The following is a 19,460-nucleotide window of genomic DNA, read 5'->3' as shown; positions in this document are numbered from 1 at the left end:
ATACCTTCTATTATTAGTTAATGGTTATCTATTTGTAATCTATTGTAAATATTAGAACATTTTTAATATTAGTTAGTTTGTAGTTATCAATTAGCTTTCTTTTAGCTAGAATAGATTGTTTCTATTTTTTACGATCGTTTCCTAAAGAAGCATCGTTTTTAATCTTTTGTATATATTGGCCTTTTGGTCTCTATTAATATCAAGCAAGTATTTTACCAATTACTTTGTAATATGTATTTCATACATCTTTTGATGCAATGACTTGGTATTGTGTAATTTCTTTAAGTAAATTCATTCAGACATATTAATGCAATATAGGGGAGTTAGAAAATGGTTGAAAATTGGTAATTGACTCTACCTGCTTGGGCCATAGCAAAAATCTGCTAACAGCCGACTCGCCACAGTCTTGCAAGTCAATTTTGGTAGAGTCAGTGGATTGGACTCGGGAATTTTTTGAAGGACTCGGACATGGACTTGGGGATCCTTGAATAAGACTTTTGCAATTTGCTGGGAAAGCCAAGCTAAGTTTAAAACATTAAAAAATCATTTTTTACATTTATGCTTTTGTTTTTGCTCAAAACAGGTCTGTACTGTTTTAAAAACGTGAGGAAACAACATCAGAGCGCCAAAAGATATCTAGGTGATTTTGTAAACATTTATAAACTAATGTTGGTGTTGCACATTTTAAAGTTCAAAACTACAAGTATGAATGATGAAATTTCAAACACTGAGAGTTTGGACATCATATGATGTGTAATGTTTCAATTATGGCTCTTATGTTCTCTAAATGCATTACTTTTTTTGTATTGACTATAGTTTTTACTTGTGTTGAGTCCCACTTTTTTTCCGACTCATAGCCCGAGTACAAGCAAGTTCAAGCTTTCCAACTATGACACATACCACATCATTTTAAATAAGTATCAAGAACACCTCTCAATCTATAATATACCATAAAAAATATTCATCACAACTAAAAAAGTCGAGGAGCTCATAGCAACAGCTTTAGCCGAACTATGTATTAGACATCTAAAAATTGAAGAAAGCCGATTTACAAAAATGTTTTATCAATGACACAAGCAAGAGAAAAAGTTTCTGATCGGCTGGAAACTGACCCCTTTAATTTGAGCAGTTGTGATAATGAGTTATTTTAGATATATAAACTTATACATATGCCAACTGAATCTTCTACTAATATCGAAAAGGTTATATGAGAACAGGGATCTATTCATCATGTTTTAGGCCATCCTGATTGCTCTCGTTTATGTCTCAGACTTTAGCTCATTTGAAATATAATGATTGTGAAGAAGAAAAAGAAATTGGAGCAATCTTGCATTTAGACTTTAGCCAAACACCAGCAATAGCAACTATTTCAGAAAAACAAATAAATATAAAATAAAACTAATTTTGGTTGCATTTATGCCATGAAAGTGAATATTGAAGATAACCTAATACCTTAGCCACACTTATCGTTTGTTGCTCCATTGCTTCGTGAATGGTTGCTCTGTCTGGTTCCCTTATGCTACAGAGAAAAATGTTTAAAACAATATCATTTTGCATGAATATAAATCAAACTGACTAACAAACACAAATTTGAGTGTTAAAACTTTAGAATGGTGCAAAAGTCCTGGTGAATATTTGCAGAAACTGTCACAAAAGTGTAAAAAGTAGAAATGTGTTTACAATATAATTTTATATTGATTGTAGTTTAAGCAGTGATATCGCTTACATGAATTGCTTTTAGTTCTAACACATTAGTTTTAGAGTAATTAATAGGTAGCATAAGTACGATTCACATATAAATTATAATAGTTTACAAAAAAGTCATTATTCTTCTCCATGATGTCTTATAACAAAGAAGGCAACTAGCTTTAATTGATAATGGTAGATAGCAATTGTCTCTAAGCATATTGATCCTTAGCCCATCAATACATCAGCCTGTTACACCCATACAAAACTTTAATGCTGAAATCTTTTTTTTTCTATATGTTGTTGAGTTCATATAGTAAATGGTTGCCTATAAAAGCTTGGTGTCTAATGTCCCCTTCCTAAGCACTTTCTGCTTTGTAATAATTAGCCTGTTCAGTGGTTATCCACAGACTATGAGTTACGATTATGGGATTCCAAGCAACAGCTCGATCTAGCTAGTTTGAGGATGATGTGTTGCATTAAGCTCAGTTAGTTGAGATACGCATACTAACCTTTTCTAGAGTGTGAATTTGGGTAACTGCTTTTGGTGATGTTGTTTTAGCAAGTAATGTGGTCCAAAGGAATTAATTTAAATAGCTTTAAATTTAAATTAAATATTTAATATTACTTAATAAAGTGACTTCCATGCATGCGTAGGGTGTTAGATGAAAATTTTGAAATATTTAATAAATTGGATTCTTAAGATGGATGCCATTTTGGGCAGACGAGTTAATTTTAAACCCTAAAGTGGCACTTTGGAGGTCTGTACAAGGCCCTTTTGATCACTACAAACCACCTTTTAAAACCTTGGAACCTTTTTTCTCCCCAAAGAGCACTTTATAACTCACCAAATGAAAGATAAAAGCGTGTTTTTGTCAGCAGTCCTTATTAGGCAACCACAGCCAGAAATAATGCACTTATCAGCAATAAAGTCGTGTTTTAGAGCCATGAATGTTTTATAGCAATAAGTGCAAGTATGATTTCAACAAATCATTACAACTATTCATGCTTTACTTCTTATTCCTTCTTTGACTAGGCAACATACACATGATATATTTTGTAATTTATCATGTCAAGAAGAAGCAAAATTAATTCAATTTGGTACTCTTAAAAGTAGTGGACATGCTTTCATTCCTCGAAATCATAGTCAAAACTCTAGTTCCTATAATAACAAATGTGAAAATCATTCTAATTCTTAAAACTATAATAATAGTAGTAATGATCCTAAATAGAATAATTCTACAAGGACTCATTGCTCTTCCTGTGGTAAGCATGATCATTGGAATATTCCAAGTTCTAGAAAGCAAAATAACAAAGAGCCAATGCATCAAAATAAAAATAATCTGCAAGATAAATTTAATCCAAAAACATCTAGTAACAACAGTAATATATCTGGACAAGGATTTTCTTGTACTTTCTATGTTTCCAAACTACTTGAAAGGGTAATTGATGTGGGTTCTTCTCAAAATGTTACTTCTCATAGAGTGGCTTTCGATTCTATGCAATTTGGTACTTATAATATTCTTTTTCAAGTTGCAAATAATTGTAGTTGTCAAGTGAAAGTTATTAGCGATGTTAGTGTGCCTAAAGGTAAACTGCATGATGTATTGCATGTTCCTAAGTTGAGAACCAACTTGCTTTCACTTTCTCAGATATGTCAAGATTATAAAATTGAATTCTATAAGGATATATGTTATATCACTGATCCTAAGAAAATTATATTTATTGCTAATGTTAAGGTGGATCATGACCATTTTTTCAAGTTTTACAAATTTTCTCAATCAAAATATTCCTTGCTTACTACCATTGATTTTCATACTTGGAATAAAGAGTTGGCCATATCAATTCTAACAATATTCCATTGATGCAAAAGTCTAAAATAGTAGATGGTTTGCTTAGCACTTTTCCTTCATTGGTTGTATGCACAAAATATATGAGCAGCAAGATGCATAGGGAGCCCTTTCCACATGCTCAAGTATGGAGGGCAACTCACAAGTTGCACTTTGTTCATAGTGAACTTTGAGACCCATAGAGAAAACATCCATCAAGTATCAAGGTATGTTCTTACCTTTGTTTATGATTTTGCAAGATCTTAGATATATTTTCTTCATAGTAAAGATCAAGTTCTTGATATAGTTTCTGAATTTCATAAGTTTGGTGAGAGTTAATGTGACTCCTAGAACCAATAATGGAAAGGAATATGTAAAATGGGATTTTAATGGTTATTTGAAATCATTTGGAACTAGACATGAGCTTAGCGTTCCCTCTATATACCTCAAAAAATGGTGTAAAGGAACCTAGAACTAGTGTTGAAATGGCTAAATATCTGTTGCATGCTAGAAATGTGCATGCAACTTATCAATATAACCCCTACTAAATCTTAAAATGATATGATTCCTAAATAGGCTTGGACTAGTAGGAAGCCCAATCTTCAACAATTGAGGATTTTTGGTTTCATTGGTTATGTTCATTAACCTTAAAAAAAAGGTAAGACTTAGATTGTGAATCTTTCTATATGCTTGTTGGTTATGATGAACATTCAAAGGCTTATAGAGTTTAAGATCCTATTACTAACAAGGGATAAGTCAATAGAGGTGTTTGTATTGTAGAAAATGGAGTATAGGATTCTTCCAAAACAACAATAGTGAAGCTTATCAAAGTAAAGTTGTAGTTGTGGAGATTATTAAATAATTTAGTTTAATTTAATAATTATGTGTACAACCGCAAAAATTAATAGTATTATCTCTCATACCCTTTTTTATTTTATGTTGGAGAACATTTTCTTAATTCAAATTTAAACAAATAAATGACTCCACAAGCCTGAGGAAGTGTAATCAAATGCTTACAACAGATAAATGGGAAGCCAAACTACAACAAAACCCATCTCTGATTTTTGAGGTACAAGTCCTTCATGTATGCTATGCAAGGAATATAAGATCTGTGTGCTTTTAACCAAAAAACAAAGTAATAAATGATCATGCATGTAAAGTAAACAAACCACACTACTACTGAAGTGAGTAATCAATACAAATGAAACCAAGTTCATTCATATAAAGCATTTCATGGTGCAAATAGGGGAAATAAACTTTGCAATGCCCAGTTGTTATTCAAAGATAAGATAACGCACACCATTGAAAAGTTATCAGGAAGTATTTCACGAAACACATAGAAATAGAGGCCCAAAAGGCAACAACATGAAATTTTGATACGTAGTCATATGAAAAGTAGAAAAGGAGACAGTCATTTACATAACAAATACTAGCGCAAAATTATGCTTTCTTTCTGATAATTCAATTTCCTCTCCCCCTGCCCAACTTCTTACTATTTACAAAAGATCTACCTTATATAATACTAACTCCTATTCCTACGGCGACTGTTACAAACAAAAACTAGAAACGGTTCAGTTTCCATTATCAAGAAAACTATCAGCTTCAGACTTCGTTTGGCTCCACTTCCTCATTTTCCTTGTCTTCATCTTCCACATCCGCAATGCAGTAAGCTAAGGAGGTCGGCCATGAAGTTGATGACTCTTTCTTCTTCTACTTCAGCCAAGATAAAACCGAACTTTGCACGGTCTCTTTCTCTTTCCAGCTCGAAGACATCACTTTCATATTAGGCATGACTAGTTCTTAAATCCTAGGCGATAGTGAACATACTGGAAATTATGCATAGTAACACGGGGACGCGTCCCCCCCCTTTTTGCCCGACGTCTCGGAGACTTCAACGCACCGGAGACTTGGGGACTCCGTCTCCCCGTCCCCAGCGGTGCCACTAGATTCCACCACCTCCACCGAGGATGGGGGACATCCTGCTATTCACTATTTGCAAATTCAACTATTTATGTTTAATGTTCGATGTTCCAATTCAATGCAATGTTTCAAGTATTCACTCTTTTACATCTTTACATCCTATATTGCAATACATATTTTCATAACTAACATTTTTAAATACCATATGCATAGATATATACACCCCTCTTGTCCCCTGCCGCCGTCCCCCCACCGTCCCCCCGCCGTCCCCAAATTAAGGCCCCTCTGTCCCCCCGTCCCGGAAACTTGTCCCCCCGTTTCGCCGTCCCCCCGTCCCCCAAGGTGGTGTAACTATGAAATTATGTTAAAGTATTCCATAATGGCCTCTATAAACTCAAGCTAGAACACCAGTTGGGGCTCTTCATTATTATATCCTTCTAGGAGAGGAATTCCGATCTTTGCACAAGACAAATTGCAGGTGGCATAGCTTGCAAGTTGGTGGTCAAAGAATAAGGTTGACGAGAAATGAATACTTACCTTACTTATCATAGCTTCAATTAGTTTATTAATGAGGGTAGTGCATGTGAGATTTAAATGTTGCACTTCCCCACCTCATGAAAAGACTTATTTTCACCAACTTCAAGAAAAACTATCTCATTTGAGAGATTACGCCAAGATCATTTTATTAATCCAAAAGTAACATCATTGTCGAATAAGCGCTCACTTCCCAAAGCCTCGAAGCTCAATCGAAAGTTATCAACTTGTGGGAGTGGCAGATTGGGCAAATAAATCACAAGTACGCCAGAGTATAAAAGCATAATCGTTGCTTCCACGATTTATGGATTTTGTAATGAGACAATATCGGGGTTGAGATTTGGGGAAGATAGCAATCAAGCAACAATGGAACCACAACAAGGAAAGCTTTGAAAAGGAGAGGTGCATACACCATTGCTAACATTGTTGGTAATGTTTTGGCCATGTCGGCACATTTGTAATCCTTTGGGAAGTTTCCAAGAGCCATATATAAGGTTGGGTTAGTTATTGTTGTAGGGATGCGAATATGGTATATTTTATTTGTGTGTGTAGATTCCTACTGGAGTTCAATTTGTCTTCCATTTCGGAGGTAAGGGATCCCCTCTACTTGCAATTTGCATTTTGGTGGGACTAACTCCTCACCCTATTCTGCCTTTCGTCCAAAATTGTTGTATAGATCAAATTTGAAGTAATCTGAAGTGTTATTAATATTATTATTTTGTCTTGCATCTTTGAAGTGGGAATTTATCCATCATACATCGTCATTATCCGTATTGAACCTAATGGAAAATATTGACCAAGTCAAAGCGTTACAATTAACACCATATGAGGGACAATGTCATTGTACGACCTTGATGCCAAGATACAGAAGCCATTCTCAAGACTGTATAGCCTAGCTAACTATCCTACTAGTTGCTTGACTGTCCAGACACGGAGGACATTGTCATACAATCTATCATATGAACATAATGATTCATGTGTCATCATTGCCATTCAAAAACCATTGTGGAATAGTGTTTAATCACCTTATCGGCATCTTTGGAAGGAGAGATTGTTGCCATGTGGATTGTCTGTTGTCATGTGACATGTGTAATGTTCTGGCCAGATATTCTAGAAAATATCTTTGTCAATAAATTTCAGAAATAATCACAGATAATTTCATGCATAATTTTCAACAAATACTAGAATAATGTTTACCGTACTGGTAAAGAAATCAACGCATACAGACAATGGAAAAGAATAGCAGAATTATATTCGCATATGCCAGACATACATTACACTTCATAATGTCCGTGATAAAAGATGATTTACAATGATCCCAGATGAGATATAAATACTATCTGCCGAACCTTCCTGAAGGAGTCCGTCGGCCACAATCATTATGTCTGCTACAAACTATTTACCCGTCGGCTACAAAATACAAAACACCGACGATAGTCAATCCGTCAGCTACAGAAACACCGTTGGGATCATCCAGTTGGCTGACACCATCCCCCCAAAAAGAAAAGTCGTCTCCTGACAACTAACAAAATTAGGAGACAACTTACAGACAACAAAAGAAATACTAGAGAGAAGGGGGCGTCCCAGAAGAGTGTTGCTGGCAACATAACTCACACACTTGCTATGTCCTGATGCGGAGATCTGTCTGAATCTAGGAATTAACCTCGACGGCCTCCTTTAGAAGCGTCGCATCCACAGCCTGCCTCCTAGCTAACTGCATCTTGTGCTCAGCCGCATCCTTATCTCGGACTGCCACCTTTGTACCTTGCCTAGCCACGTCCCTCTCCTGCACTGCTGCTGCCATATCTGCCAATAGTACCGCTCGCTCTGCGGCCCATGCTGCCTGCTGGTCGGCCAAGTCGGGGGCTAGCTTCTGTCTAGCCTCACTCTCAGCTGCTAATGATCTCTCTGCTGCAACCCTATTTGCCTCCATACGTCGACGACCATAGTAAACATCCTTGTACAATCCCACAATCTAATGTGCCAGCTTCATCATAGGGGTGTCACTGGGTCCCAACTCTGGCTCAATAACCCAATCTACCAACATCTCAGTTGTCTCCACCGCCGGCCAACCCCTGTCTACAAAACAAGTTTGAAATCGTCGAGGACAGATCCCACGGATATATGCCCTAATCAAATGCCACTCCCTCCGCCAAGTCAGGGCCTAAATTGCCACATTGTGTCCCTTCTTCAACGCAGACTTCATAGTCCTAAGGTAATCTCGACACTTGTCCTCATCCGACCCGTAATCCTCCTTGGCGAAGTCCTCCAATGACCATTCTGCATCACTGTTCTCCTCCTCATTAGCGGGAGCCATGCCCACATCCGGTGTCGCCTCCTCTACTGTCGGCGCAACCACGGCATGTGGCATTCCCTCCTCCTAAACCTAAGGCTTTGGTACTGCTGGTGATGTTCCTGAACGCCTAGGAGACTGAATGGACGGACCCAACTGGGCAGGGGTGAGTCAAAACTACTGCCTCAAAAATATACTTGCTCTATCTATCACCTCCGGTCGCTCTGCCTGCGTAGGCTGCATGGTCTCCTCTTGCTGCTATACTAGCTCGGCTGGCTCAGCCCCTGCTAAGAGGGATGATGCAATAGTCACGACTGCATCGCAGTCAATCACATCCAGACTAACCTGAGGCTCAGTCTCTGGCACTGACAACTATGCTCTCTATGTAGCATCATTTGCTTGTGAAACTTTCTCTGCTAATACAACTGGAATCACCTCCGCTACAGTCATCGGCTCTATATTGATCTGCGGGACAACATCTGTCAACGTCTGTGGTAGAACTTTTGTCGTTGTCTATGCGACCATCTCCGTCAGTGCCCGTGGGACATCTTTCACCTCTGGCGAAGTCATGACGACAAGAGCATGGCGTTGGCCAAACGACGGAATGACTACTGCAGAGGTAGTCAAGTGCGCCAAAGTTGACAGCTGAGGAGAGGTAAAAAAATGTGGGTTGACTATCTCCACTGCCAATATCTGCCGAAGTACTATCCTCTTCATACCCCGCTCCGTTGCTTTCCGAAGTTTCCTCCTGTCCGCTGTCAGTGTCCCTATGTGCCGCTTGCAAATCCAAAAACAATTTTTTCTGTCCTGCGGCTGTTCCGCTGTGTCTAGATGCCTCCAATAAAATACCGAAGGCTCTCCTTGTGCCAACTTCCCCTGAGGTGGCGCTTCAAAATCATCCATGGGTATCTGATTAACCGCTACCTCCAAGAACAAGGCAATCGAATGATATGGCATAAAGAATGTGCGATGCTGAAGTGTCATGAATTCCTCCATCCTGTCGGCGAGGACCGAAGCCTAATTGTACACCATACCCTGAATGATACCATTCATGAATACAATTTGCGGCAATGCTATATCTAAACCTCGAGTGGCACCTGTCAAGCTGCTCTTGATGACGTCCATGATGCACCGCCAGTGACCTTCCCAAATGAAATCTCTGCGGAGCCCCTTGCATTGCGACCCCTTAACCACCACTGAATCCATCTCCTCAGGTGAAAGGTTGCGGCCCACTAGCCGTATCCAATGTTCCTTCCTTTACTGAGAGAGCTTGCAGTTCTTAATTTCTACCTTCTTACCACCGAGACCAGGGATGCCAAAAACTCTAGTGAAATCCCTTGGTTTAACGGAAACCATCATCTGATGCTTTTTGTACGTAAATGTACTTGTTCTGCTGTGCCGGCTATATGTCTTGATCATAGTGTGCAAAACTAAGTCGAATAACCGAATGGAGAAGATTGGAAGCTGGATGGCCCAATGCACCTGTGCCCGTATCAAAATTTGCTTAATCTGGTCTACGTCTGGGGTCTCCTGCCACCACCTTCGACATTCGCTGCCATTAAGGCCCTCAAACTGAACGGTGAGATAAGTGAGTTCCTCCCTGACCTTCTGTTTCTTGCTACTAGACCCCGAGGGCCCTGCAACTTGGATCCCTGATGCCAAAACCCTTGCATTCTTTTCCATATTTGCCGCCAACTGATTCTTCCACTGCTTTCGTTTGCCAGCTAATTCCATGCAAGAACAGCTTCTTTGTCGTTATGGAAGTTTCCTCTGTCCGTTACAGAAGGTCTCACCCCATGGAAGAGTCAAAAGAACATGCGAACACTTTTCCGGAGGGAAATCAAAGGGCGGAAGAAATCTTAACCACTCTGATGTTATTCAGGAACAACCGCAGAAAGGAAAAAACTGCCAGTGGAAAGGTCAGAAGAATGTCTCCTCCAAACCCATCCCCTTCAATGCCGAGCACTGGAAATTTGTTTTAATAAGGCTGCGCCTAGACCTACACCATTTATCGACCTTCCTCCTATTCGAGACCATGGATCGCCTGGTTAACAATACATCTGCGGGGACACATCTTTCAGTTTCGGTCACATCTGACCTGCCACTGTCGTTCTTAGCCGGCTCTCATGTCTAGCCTTTTGCTATCCGAATTCGTTTTGTTAAGCCTGTAGCAAATGCGAAACGCGGAGGGGCGTGAATAGGCGTAGAAGAAATGGTAATACTGCGGAAGTTCACTGCTCGTGTATTAATAAGTTCGCAAGCTGGAACGTTGAGAGCCCGCGCGAGCAGACTGAGGACCAAAAACAAAGTCCGCAAGTTTTTTAAATCCCAAACGCCGCGAAAAATAAAGCTCGGAGAAGAAAAGAAGATCCGCGGAAAGGGAAGACCCCGCAGGAAGTAAAGAGCCCATCGAGAATTGGAAAAAGCTCCGCTAAAGAGAGGGAGAACCGCAAGACAATTCCACGGGAAGGGAAGACTTCGTGGGAGAATAAGACACCGCGGGGAAAAGCCTTTCACGGCCCTCTTTTTTATTTTTTTAAATTTTTTTTTTTTTTGGTTCCTTTTCTTTTTTATTTTTTTTATTTTTAAATTCTTATTATTATTATTATTATTTTCAAAAATTAAATTGCAGAGGTACCCCCATTCGGCATCGCCGCCTCACAGTCCTTGAATGATGACGACGAAGAATTCATGTGAGCATTGGGCGATGACGACACCCTTCTTGCGCAGTATATTTTCAATTTAGATCAGCTAACTGACTGAGGCACCTCCTGTCCGTCCAACGTCGATAGTTTGATCGCTCCATTGTCGCCAACCTCTCGGATCTAGTATGGTCCAACCCACCGCACCTTAAATTTTCCCGGCTTGATTTCATTGCGACCATCATACTTCAATACTAACTATCTCGGCTAGAATCTGCTACGTTTCAGATGCTTATCATGCCAGACCTTGCGTCTGTTTTGTGCCACTTCTGTCGCCCACTATGCTAGCAATCGCTTCTCCTCCAGCTTATTCAGATTGTTTAACTGCTCTTGTAAGCTTCCGTCATCATCGAGCTTGTTTTCCAACGCTATTCGCAAACTCGGGATCATGAATTCCGCTAGGACTACCGCTTCCTGTCCAAACATTAACTGGAATGGTGTGAGCCCTGTCGTCACCTTGTACGCCATGCAGTAAGCCCACAGGGCCGCGGGTAAGTTTTCCTCCCAATCAGCACCTTCTACCGCGCAGGATTTGTAGATGATGGATACTAGAATTTTATTGGTAGCCTCGGCCTGTCCGTTTGCTCTTGGATAATACGGACTTGACAATGATAAATCTTGAACGGGGTGGTGAGCAAGCGGATGACATGATTAACAAAATGACCTCCCCTATCACTTGTTGATTGTAAAAGGACTCCATACCTGGTAATGATCTATTCATAAAATAAATTTCGTAGTGCTGACGGCCGAGTTATCTGGTAATGCACGTGCCTCCACCCACTTGGTCAGGTACTCCGTTGCAACAATGATGTATCGGCACCGTCGAGTCTTGCTCACCCTCAGTGGTCCAATGAAATCTAATCCCCATCGCTCAAAAAGTTCTTGCGCATGTGAGGGGTGAAGTGGCATGAAATCTCTCTTCAGCGGCTTCCCCGCCCGTTGGCAAGTATCACATCCAACAACCCATTCTCGCACGTCATTGTACACCGTCGGCCACCAAAGACCTAAGAGCAATATCTTCCGTGCAGTGGTGTTGGGCCCCATGTGTCCCCTCGCGGGACCCTCATGTGCTTCTTTTAACACCTACGGTATCTCCTCTTCCAACACACACCGCCGAAGAATATGATTCAGCCCCATTTTGTAAAGCAATCCATTGATCAATTGAAACGTGCGACTCTTGATTATCAACTGGCGCCTATCATTTGGTGACATCCCAGTGGGAAACTATCCTGTTGACAGGTACTCGCCAATACTCCTGTACCATTCCGGCAAAACCCTAATTTGAAACAGCTGCGCATTAGGGAATTCGTCATTCACACCCTCCGCTGGTTCCCCTATTTTGGTCCGCGACAGGTGGTCGGCACTGACATGTTTCTTTCCTGGCCAGACAATGATTTTGAAGGTAAATTCCTACAACAAGAGTAGCCATCTGCTGATCCTCCCTTAGATGACAGGTTTATTAATCATGTACAACAGGGCCTTGTGATCAACATAGAACACAAACGGTGTAGCAAGCAAATAATGACGGAATTTTTGCATAGCATAGACCATTCTGAATGCTTCTCTTTCAGTCGTGTTGTAGTTCTGCTCGGCCTTCGATAACAACTCGCTGGCAAAGTATATTGGGTGATCCAGTCCGTGATTACCAGTCTATGCTAGGGTCGCATCAATCGCATAGTTGGAGGCATCCACATGAACATGAAACTCTTTATTCCAGTCTGGATATGCCAGAATGGGTGTCGTAGCATGTCGTACCTTTAGCCCTTCAAATACCTCGTCCTTCTCTTTATCCCATCTAAATGATTCTTCCTTGCAGGTTAACTTATCCAACTGGTGGGACACCTTGGCAAAATTTTTAATAAATCTTCTGTAATAACCCATATGCCCGAGAAAAGATTTTACCTCCGTCACATTAGTAGATGGCTACATCTCAAGAATGACTCTCACCTTGCCAGAATCCGTCTTTAACCTTTCCTTACAAACAATGTGTCCGAGCAGTCTTCCGTGCAGAACCATGAATCTGCACTTCTTGGGATTCAACGCTAGCCGAGCTTTGCGACATCTCTCCATGCATTCACCAAGTGCTGCCAGGTGTCCGTCCTCCGTGCTAAATATTGACCAATCATCCAAGAAGGCTTTGAAGTGTCCCACAGACATCATGTCGAAGATATGCAGTATAATCCGCTAGAATGTGGCCGGCACGTTACACAACCCAAATGGCATCCGGTTGTACGCGTAGACCCCATCTTCGATGACAAACGTTGTCTTCAACTTATCCTCTTCCGCTATAGAGATCTGATTGTATCCGAACAACCCATCCATAAAGGAGTAGATTTCATGTCCCACGACCTCCTCCAGAATGTTGCCTGTGAATGGAATCGAAAAAGGATCCTTGATCGTCATTGCATTCAAGCATCTGAAATGGACGCATATCCGCATCTGAGTTGTATCCTTCTTCAATGAAATGACTATCGGCGACACCCATTCACTAGTCTGTACCTTGAAGATAATGCCAATTTCCAACATCTAGTTGATTTCCTCCGTAACCCATGCCGCATAGTTCTTGTTCATCCTATAGGGTCGCTTTCGTACAAGTACGGCTCCTTCCACCAACGAAATGCGGTGCACACACAATTCCGGCAATACTCCCGTAAGGTCCTTGTATGCCCATGTAAACACATCCTTGTATTCTAGAAATATCTTGAATGCCACGGCCTTAAGTACTGAATCCCAGTTATCTCCGACTAGTATGTTCTCCGGCTCTATCTTGTCGCCCAAATTCATTGTTTGTAGTGTAGCTTCATTATACTTGATTGTCTCCCCTTCACTGAATGCATGGGCACGTGTAACATCCAACGATGCCTCCCCCTCCTTTACTTCCGTAAACTCTTTCGGATATTTGTTCTCAATCGACAAAATATTGCAATTGTGAAATAATTCATAGTCCTCCATTTGCCAATGGTAGATGTAGAACCAGAATCAGTATGCAAAGAACATTAACAAATGAAGTAAACATTCACAAACCAAAAACTAAATTCACATATATGCTTAGACTAAGAAAGAAAATAAGAAGTGCAAAACCTCACAAGAGAAAACACTCCATGCTTTCTTGATTCTGTAGATGTGTCCTTTTGCTGTGGATGTATGCTCAAGATGCTCAAAAGCTGCTTCAATGGAGATGGGTAATGGCAAATTGGTAGCTTTGTGAGCTCTCAATTTGGCATTATAAGGGTATGGTTGATGGCTTTGGTTCTCAAAATAGCATGGTAACTTTAGCTCAAAGATTGTTGATGAAATGGCTTGGGATGGGATTCAATTTATAGGCTAAGGGGTAGAGGGATGGAGGGCTTAGATGCAAGGATGGATGAAGGCTTAAGGAGGGCTAAGATGCACTCAAAGGGGAGCACATGGATTGTGCTTGTTTAGCACCAATGGGAAGGTGACACTTGTCACAAGGAGGATGAGTGTGAGAGGGTAGGGTTAAGGGTTGGTTAAAGTCATGATGAGTGGGGTTGAGTATGTAAGAGGGATGTAAGAGGAATGAGTGTGGAAGAGGGAAGAGTGTGTAAGATGGATGTAAGAGTCATGAGTGGGCTTGTAAGAGTCTTTATGTTTTGTAAGAGCACTCATGACTTAGTGGTTGGGTTTTTTTGAGGGGAGACTTTGGTTTGGATTAGGAAAGTCTTAAACTTGTTTAAGGAATGTGACAACATTAGGGGGTGGATTAGGCTTGGGTTTAGGATTAGATTAGGGATGTTAGAGATGTGCAAGTGGATGGCATTAATGAGGGTGGGTGAGTTAGTGGCTAAGCTTGTTTAGTATGGGTGGATGGGGTGGATTAGGCTAAATGGAGGATTAGAAATAGGTTAGGGGTTTTTGAATTTGAGGATTTCATTTATCAAATAGATTTATTTAATAAATGGGGATTTTTGGAATTAGATAGAAGAATAGGATTTAATTGATAAATAATAGATTATTTGATTTATCAATTAGGACTATAGATGATTAATTAAATTAATCAACTAGGGGATGACAAAGGATTAATTAAATAGAAATTTAATTAATAATGCCTTTTTAGATAACTAAATAGGATTACTAAAATAGTGTAATCAAATTTAGGTGTCTACAGTAGAGACCGTTGACGGAATCCAAGTCGTCATCCTTTGATCCCCCATCCAATTGGAGGACGCCCTCCTAATCCTGTTCCATCCGTTGTCTGCCTTCATCCTCCTCTCCCTCAAAATTTGACGACAGCGCCTCTTCCCCTACCATTTCGGTATGCAGATCAATGACAAATTGGCGACCTTTACTTTCCAGCGATAAGGTGTTCTTCTTTCAGTCGTGTTGGGCTCTTGCTTCGATAAGCCACCCGCGGCCCAGGATGGCGTCATACCCTTTCCTCTTCAACGGAATCACCACGAAATCCATCAGGAACGGCTGAGTACAAATGGTTACCGGCTGTGCCATGAGAATACCCAGCGGTTTAATGCCATGTTAATCGGCTATCAGCAGCTGAAATCTCGGAGGCCACAATGTCGGCTATCCAAGTTTCCTCCAGGTTTCTTCCGGCAATACGTTTATGTCAGACCCTCCGTCAACTATTGTGTTTGTGAGAACATGTCCAAGGATCCCCATCTCGACGACTATAGGGTGTCGTCCGGATGTTAGCGCCAGCAACATCTGATCTTCTCCTCCTACAGCAATTTCCCTTTCCTTCCCTCGACTTGGTTCTCCCGGTGACTTTTCGTTCCCTTGACTTGATTCTCCTGTAATATTTGAAAGAGCAGATCGAAGTTGAGGCATGGTGAGAAGCAAATCATTTACCTTTACTTGCACCTCCGTTTGCAAAATTTGTCGTACCATGTTTTGTTCTGCGGAATTCCTCGCTGAAGTACTGGTGGTGTCTGAAGGTGTTGCTGCTTGGCATACTTTTCCAACCTCCGCCCGTGTTTTCGCAAATTTCCTCTTTTCTTCGACAGGGTCCGAGTATTCTTTTGCTTGTTGACGCATAATTGCAAGAACTTCTTCCTCATCTGCCCCGACAGTGATCAAGTTCACTCCGGATTTTGGACACTTTGAGTCGTTGTGATTGTCGGGTCTGCAACATCGGCACAATAGTTGAGGTGTATTCGCCGTTGGACAGTCCCGCGCAAAATGCCCCCACAAGTTACATGCACGGCACTAAATAATCGGCCGTCCATTTGCATCATACTGGATCCGGCTTCTGCTCGTATTGTTATTGTTATTGTTGTTGTTATTGTTCTATCCACGCCGATTATTCCTGTATCCTCCGAATGTAGCACCGGCAGTATTCGTGTTTCCGCTACTACTCGACGAGGAAGCCTCCTGCATAAAAAGTACCTGTGGGGATCCTCTGCTCTCCATGTTAAAGGGGTATTCCTTTGTCGAATGGCCCATGATCTGACAAATGTCGTAAAATTGGTTCTTTGGACACGATTCTTTAGGATGACCATCGGTCTTACAGTCCGTGCACCACAACTGACTGCCTTTTCGCTCCTTCTGCATGTTTTTAAATTCCTTCATCATGCAGATCATATCCTTCTGTAGGGTGCGGACCTTCTTGCTACTGCCCTCATCGTCATTGCTATTTTCGCCGGAAGGCTCGTCGTCATCAGAATCAGAGGAACTAGTCTTCTTCTTCTTTTTTGTCTTATGCTCACTTTCGAGATTCAATGCTCTGTTATAGGCTTCCATGTATGACAACGGCAGCACAATTTTCATTTTCTTCCGCAGGTTAGGGCGTAGACCTTCCACGAACCACCTTTTCTGAAGTCCATCCGCCGGCTTATTCTCCATTTTGTTTATCAGATCTTTTAATTTCCTGGCGTAAATGTGGACAGTTTCGTTCTTTCTTTGCTTGGTATTGAAGATCTCTGCTACAATTTCATTATCGTCCTGCAACAGTTGAAATTTGGCCAGAAACTCTTTTTTAATGTTATTCCAACTGTCCAGCCTCTACGAATCTCTGCTAGTAAACCAGTAAATTGCCACGCCCCGTAGGGTTGCCGGAAATTGTCTCATCCAATCGTCTTCATCAGTTATGCCATTTTCTCTCTAGATTGTTTCACATGTTTTACAGTGCTGGATGGGATTGGTCGTACCATCGCCATCAAACTTCGGCAATTTCTCCTTTGGTAGCACCATTACGATTGGTGTCTGTAAACAAGCGTTGGTCGGTCCTGTGACAGTGGCGGACTGCACTCCCACACCGGCGGACTGCACTTCGACAAACTGGTCTCCCACACTGGCAGACTGCACTACTACACCGGCGGACTGGTATCCCACACCGATGGACTCAACCACTGCGAACCTTGGTGAAGAAGGGTTTTTTGAAGTCGTTCCCTCTGGAAGTATATCTCGGATGAAGAGTTCACTTTACGCTCTTGCTCCGTCGGCACCCCGAGCCGTGTGAGTCGATACTCTTCCGTCTAGATTCTCTTCCCTCGACGAAAAAAAATTCAAAATGTCCTCCCATGCTTCTTCCACCAATTCCACCCGTTGTCGAGTCTCCTCCAACATGCCTCCGCACTCCTATTTCCGTCAGCAATCCACTAGAATCTCCGTCAGCAGTCTGCCTACTGTGCCAGAATTAAATGTTCTTGTGCAGTACGGATTCCATCTTTGCCCTTGGCCTTATTCCGTGAAATGTCCCTTTTCTGATTTTATATGATATTTCAAGCCTCTAATCACATCTTTGAGATCAAACAACCAATCTTTCAAAGATCCACTAATTTCTCAATAAACCCCAAATCGGGTATGCCGGAAATAGTGCCAAAAACTTCACAGCTTCACATATTATTAGTAAATCTGAAAGTGGACATTTTTATAGAAATTTCAGCAGCATAACAACTTACAAAATGACATTTTCAGATTTATCTAACATTTACACAACAGCTCCCAAACGGAGGATAAAAACAATGCTCATCGAGCTCCCGAAAACAACATAGAATAGCTCGGAAACACCACAAAAACACTAATAATCTATCACAGAAGTATAATCACGACCAAATACTTATATTCAGCTCTATTTTAACATCTAAAAGTCTGAAATACAGCAGCAACCCAAACTGATATGAAATACTCAACCGGAAACACCAAACTCTTACAAAAAACACACTCGAAAAACCACAAATCTTCACTGTTCAGCACAAAGGCAAACTCTGCATGAGCATGCACATGAAATGGCTTCAAACTCCCATCCTTAGCCTTCTTGGAAACCTGCAAACTCCCGTTCTTGGGTCTCCTTCTCCACAGGTTTGGCAGCCTCTGAAGAACAACAAAGAAATGAGCAAAAATCAAGTTCTGGAATCAGCCCAAAATGCCTCCAAACCCCTTAAAAGAGGGCATAACCCTAACTCACGTCCAAGACGGGTTAATAAAACATATTTTAATAATAATCTTCATTTATTAGTCCATTAGCTTCCAAAGATTATCCCCTTTTTCCAAAACTTCACCTTTTTGGGCCTGCCTGCCTTAGCAAAGATTATTATTTTTAATTATTTGAAAAGGGGACATGACAAGTCCTCCCCTCCCAAATATTGCTTGTCCTCAAGCAGTGGCTGAACAATAAACCAATCAATCCACCTAGATCCCAAATGTAGTCATGAACTATACTACTGCCAATTAACACAGGCTCCTGCAATATCCTCTGCAATATGACCAAGAGGAATACATAATCAAACTTACAATTACAGCTCAACAAAACTCGAAAATCACCACTGCCACAGTCAGAAACCCAGAAGACACAAACTCTTAGAACTTCAAAACCCAAGTAAAGTGGACAAATCAAACTACCAACACAGTGAATACCATCAACGCATTCCACTAGCCTATACGAAATGTACAATCCAACTCTGCAACAATGGTGAATGCTCCCGAATGAAACTATACCAAGTATGGAGAATCCACACACTATACAACTCCTGCAGTCAACACAACTCTATACATCACCGACCACTATCTCATAACCATAACTCCCATGCACCCCTAATGGTGAAAAGCCATCACAAGATAAACAGCAAGAATTGGAACCCAAACCAAATTTGTCTGCCATCAACTCCTCAACACAAGGATCAAATGCTAACTGATATACATACTTTGCAATATAATGTTTATAAAAAAAAAGCAACCTCAGTCAACAGCACACCATGAACAAGTGATACAACCCACTGTGACTGATCACCAGCTAAGTCAAAAGATGTCATAGCCAAACGAGTAGAATCAATAACACCACCCGCTGAAGCATCACTTCGAAACTCCTGCTCTAAGTCATGTATTATCAAGCTATCAACTGCAGAACCTATCGCCATGTCGTGCCCATCACAACTCTTATCCCGAGGCGTTAAACTATCCCATAACTGATGATAAGCACTAGGAACCAAAGTACATCTCTGTATCATCATCTCATCAACATGGTCATCAAAGGTAAATTGATAAGCATACCTCACAATGTAATGCTGATGGAATGCGCCAATC

At 41.0% G+C, this 19,460-nt stretch overlaps 1 protein-coding gene across 3 annotated transcripts in view; it reads right to left on the bottom strand.

Moving 5' to 3' along the window:
* The window catches only part of MCM9 (minichromosome maintenance 9), a 265,434-nt gene that overhangs the window by 44,511 nt on the left and 201,463 nt on the right, over nt 1-19,460 (bottom strand). For all 3 annotated transcript variants that reach the window (XM_089804504.1, XM_089804503.1, XM_089804502.1), the window contains one exon: nt 1,453-1,519. In XM_089804504.1, coding sequence (XP_089660630.1) covers nt 1,453-1,519 — 67 coding nt within the window. The remainder of the gene's footprint in view (nt 1-1,452; nt 1,520-19,460) is intronic.

The sequence above is a fragment of the Cupressus sempervirens genome, chromosome 10, assembly GCF_028749045.1.
Source record: "Cupressus sempervirens isolate cs-2001-9-10 chromosome 10, ASM2874904v1, whole genome shotgun sequence".
Taxonomy (NCBI): domain Eukaryota; kingdom Viridiplantae; phylum Streptophyta; class Pinopsida; order Cupressales; family Cupressaceae; genus Cupressus; species Cupressus sempervirens.
This window is presented reverse-complemented; position numbering and strand designations above follow the sequence as displayed.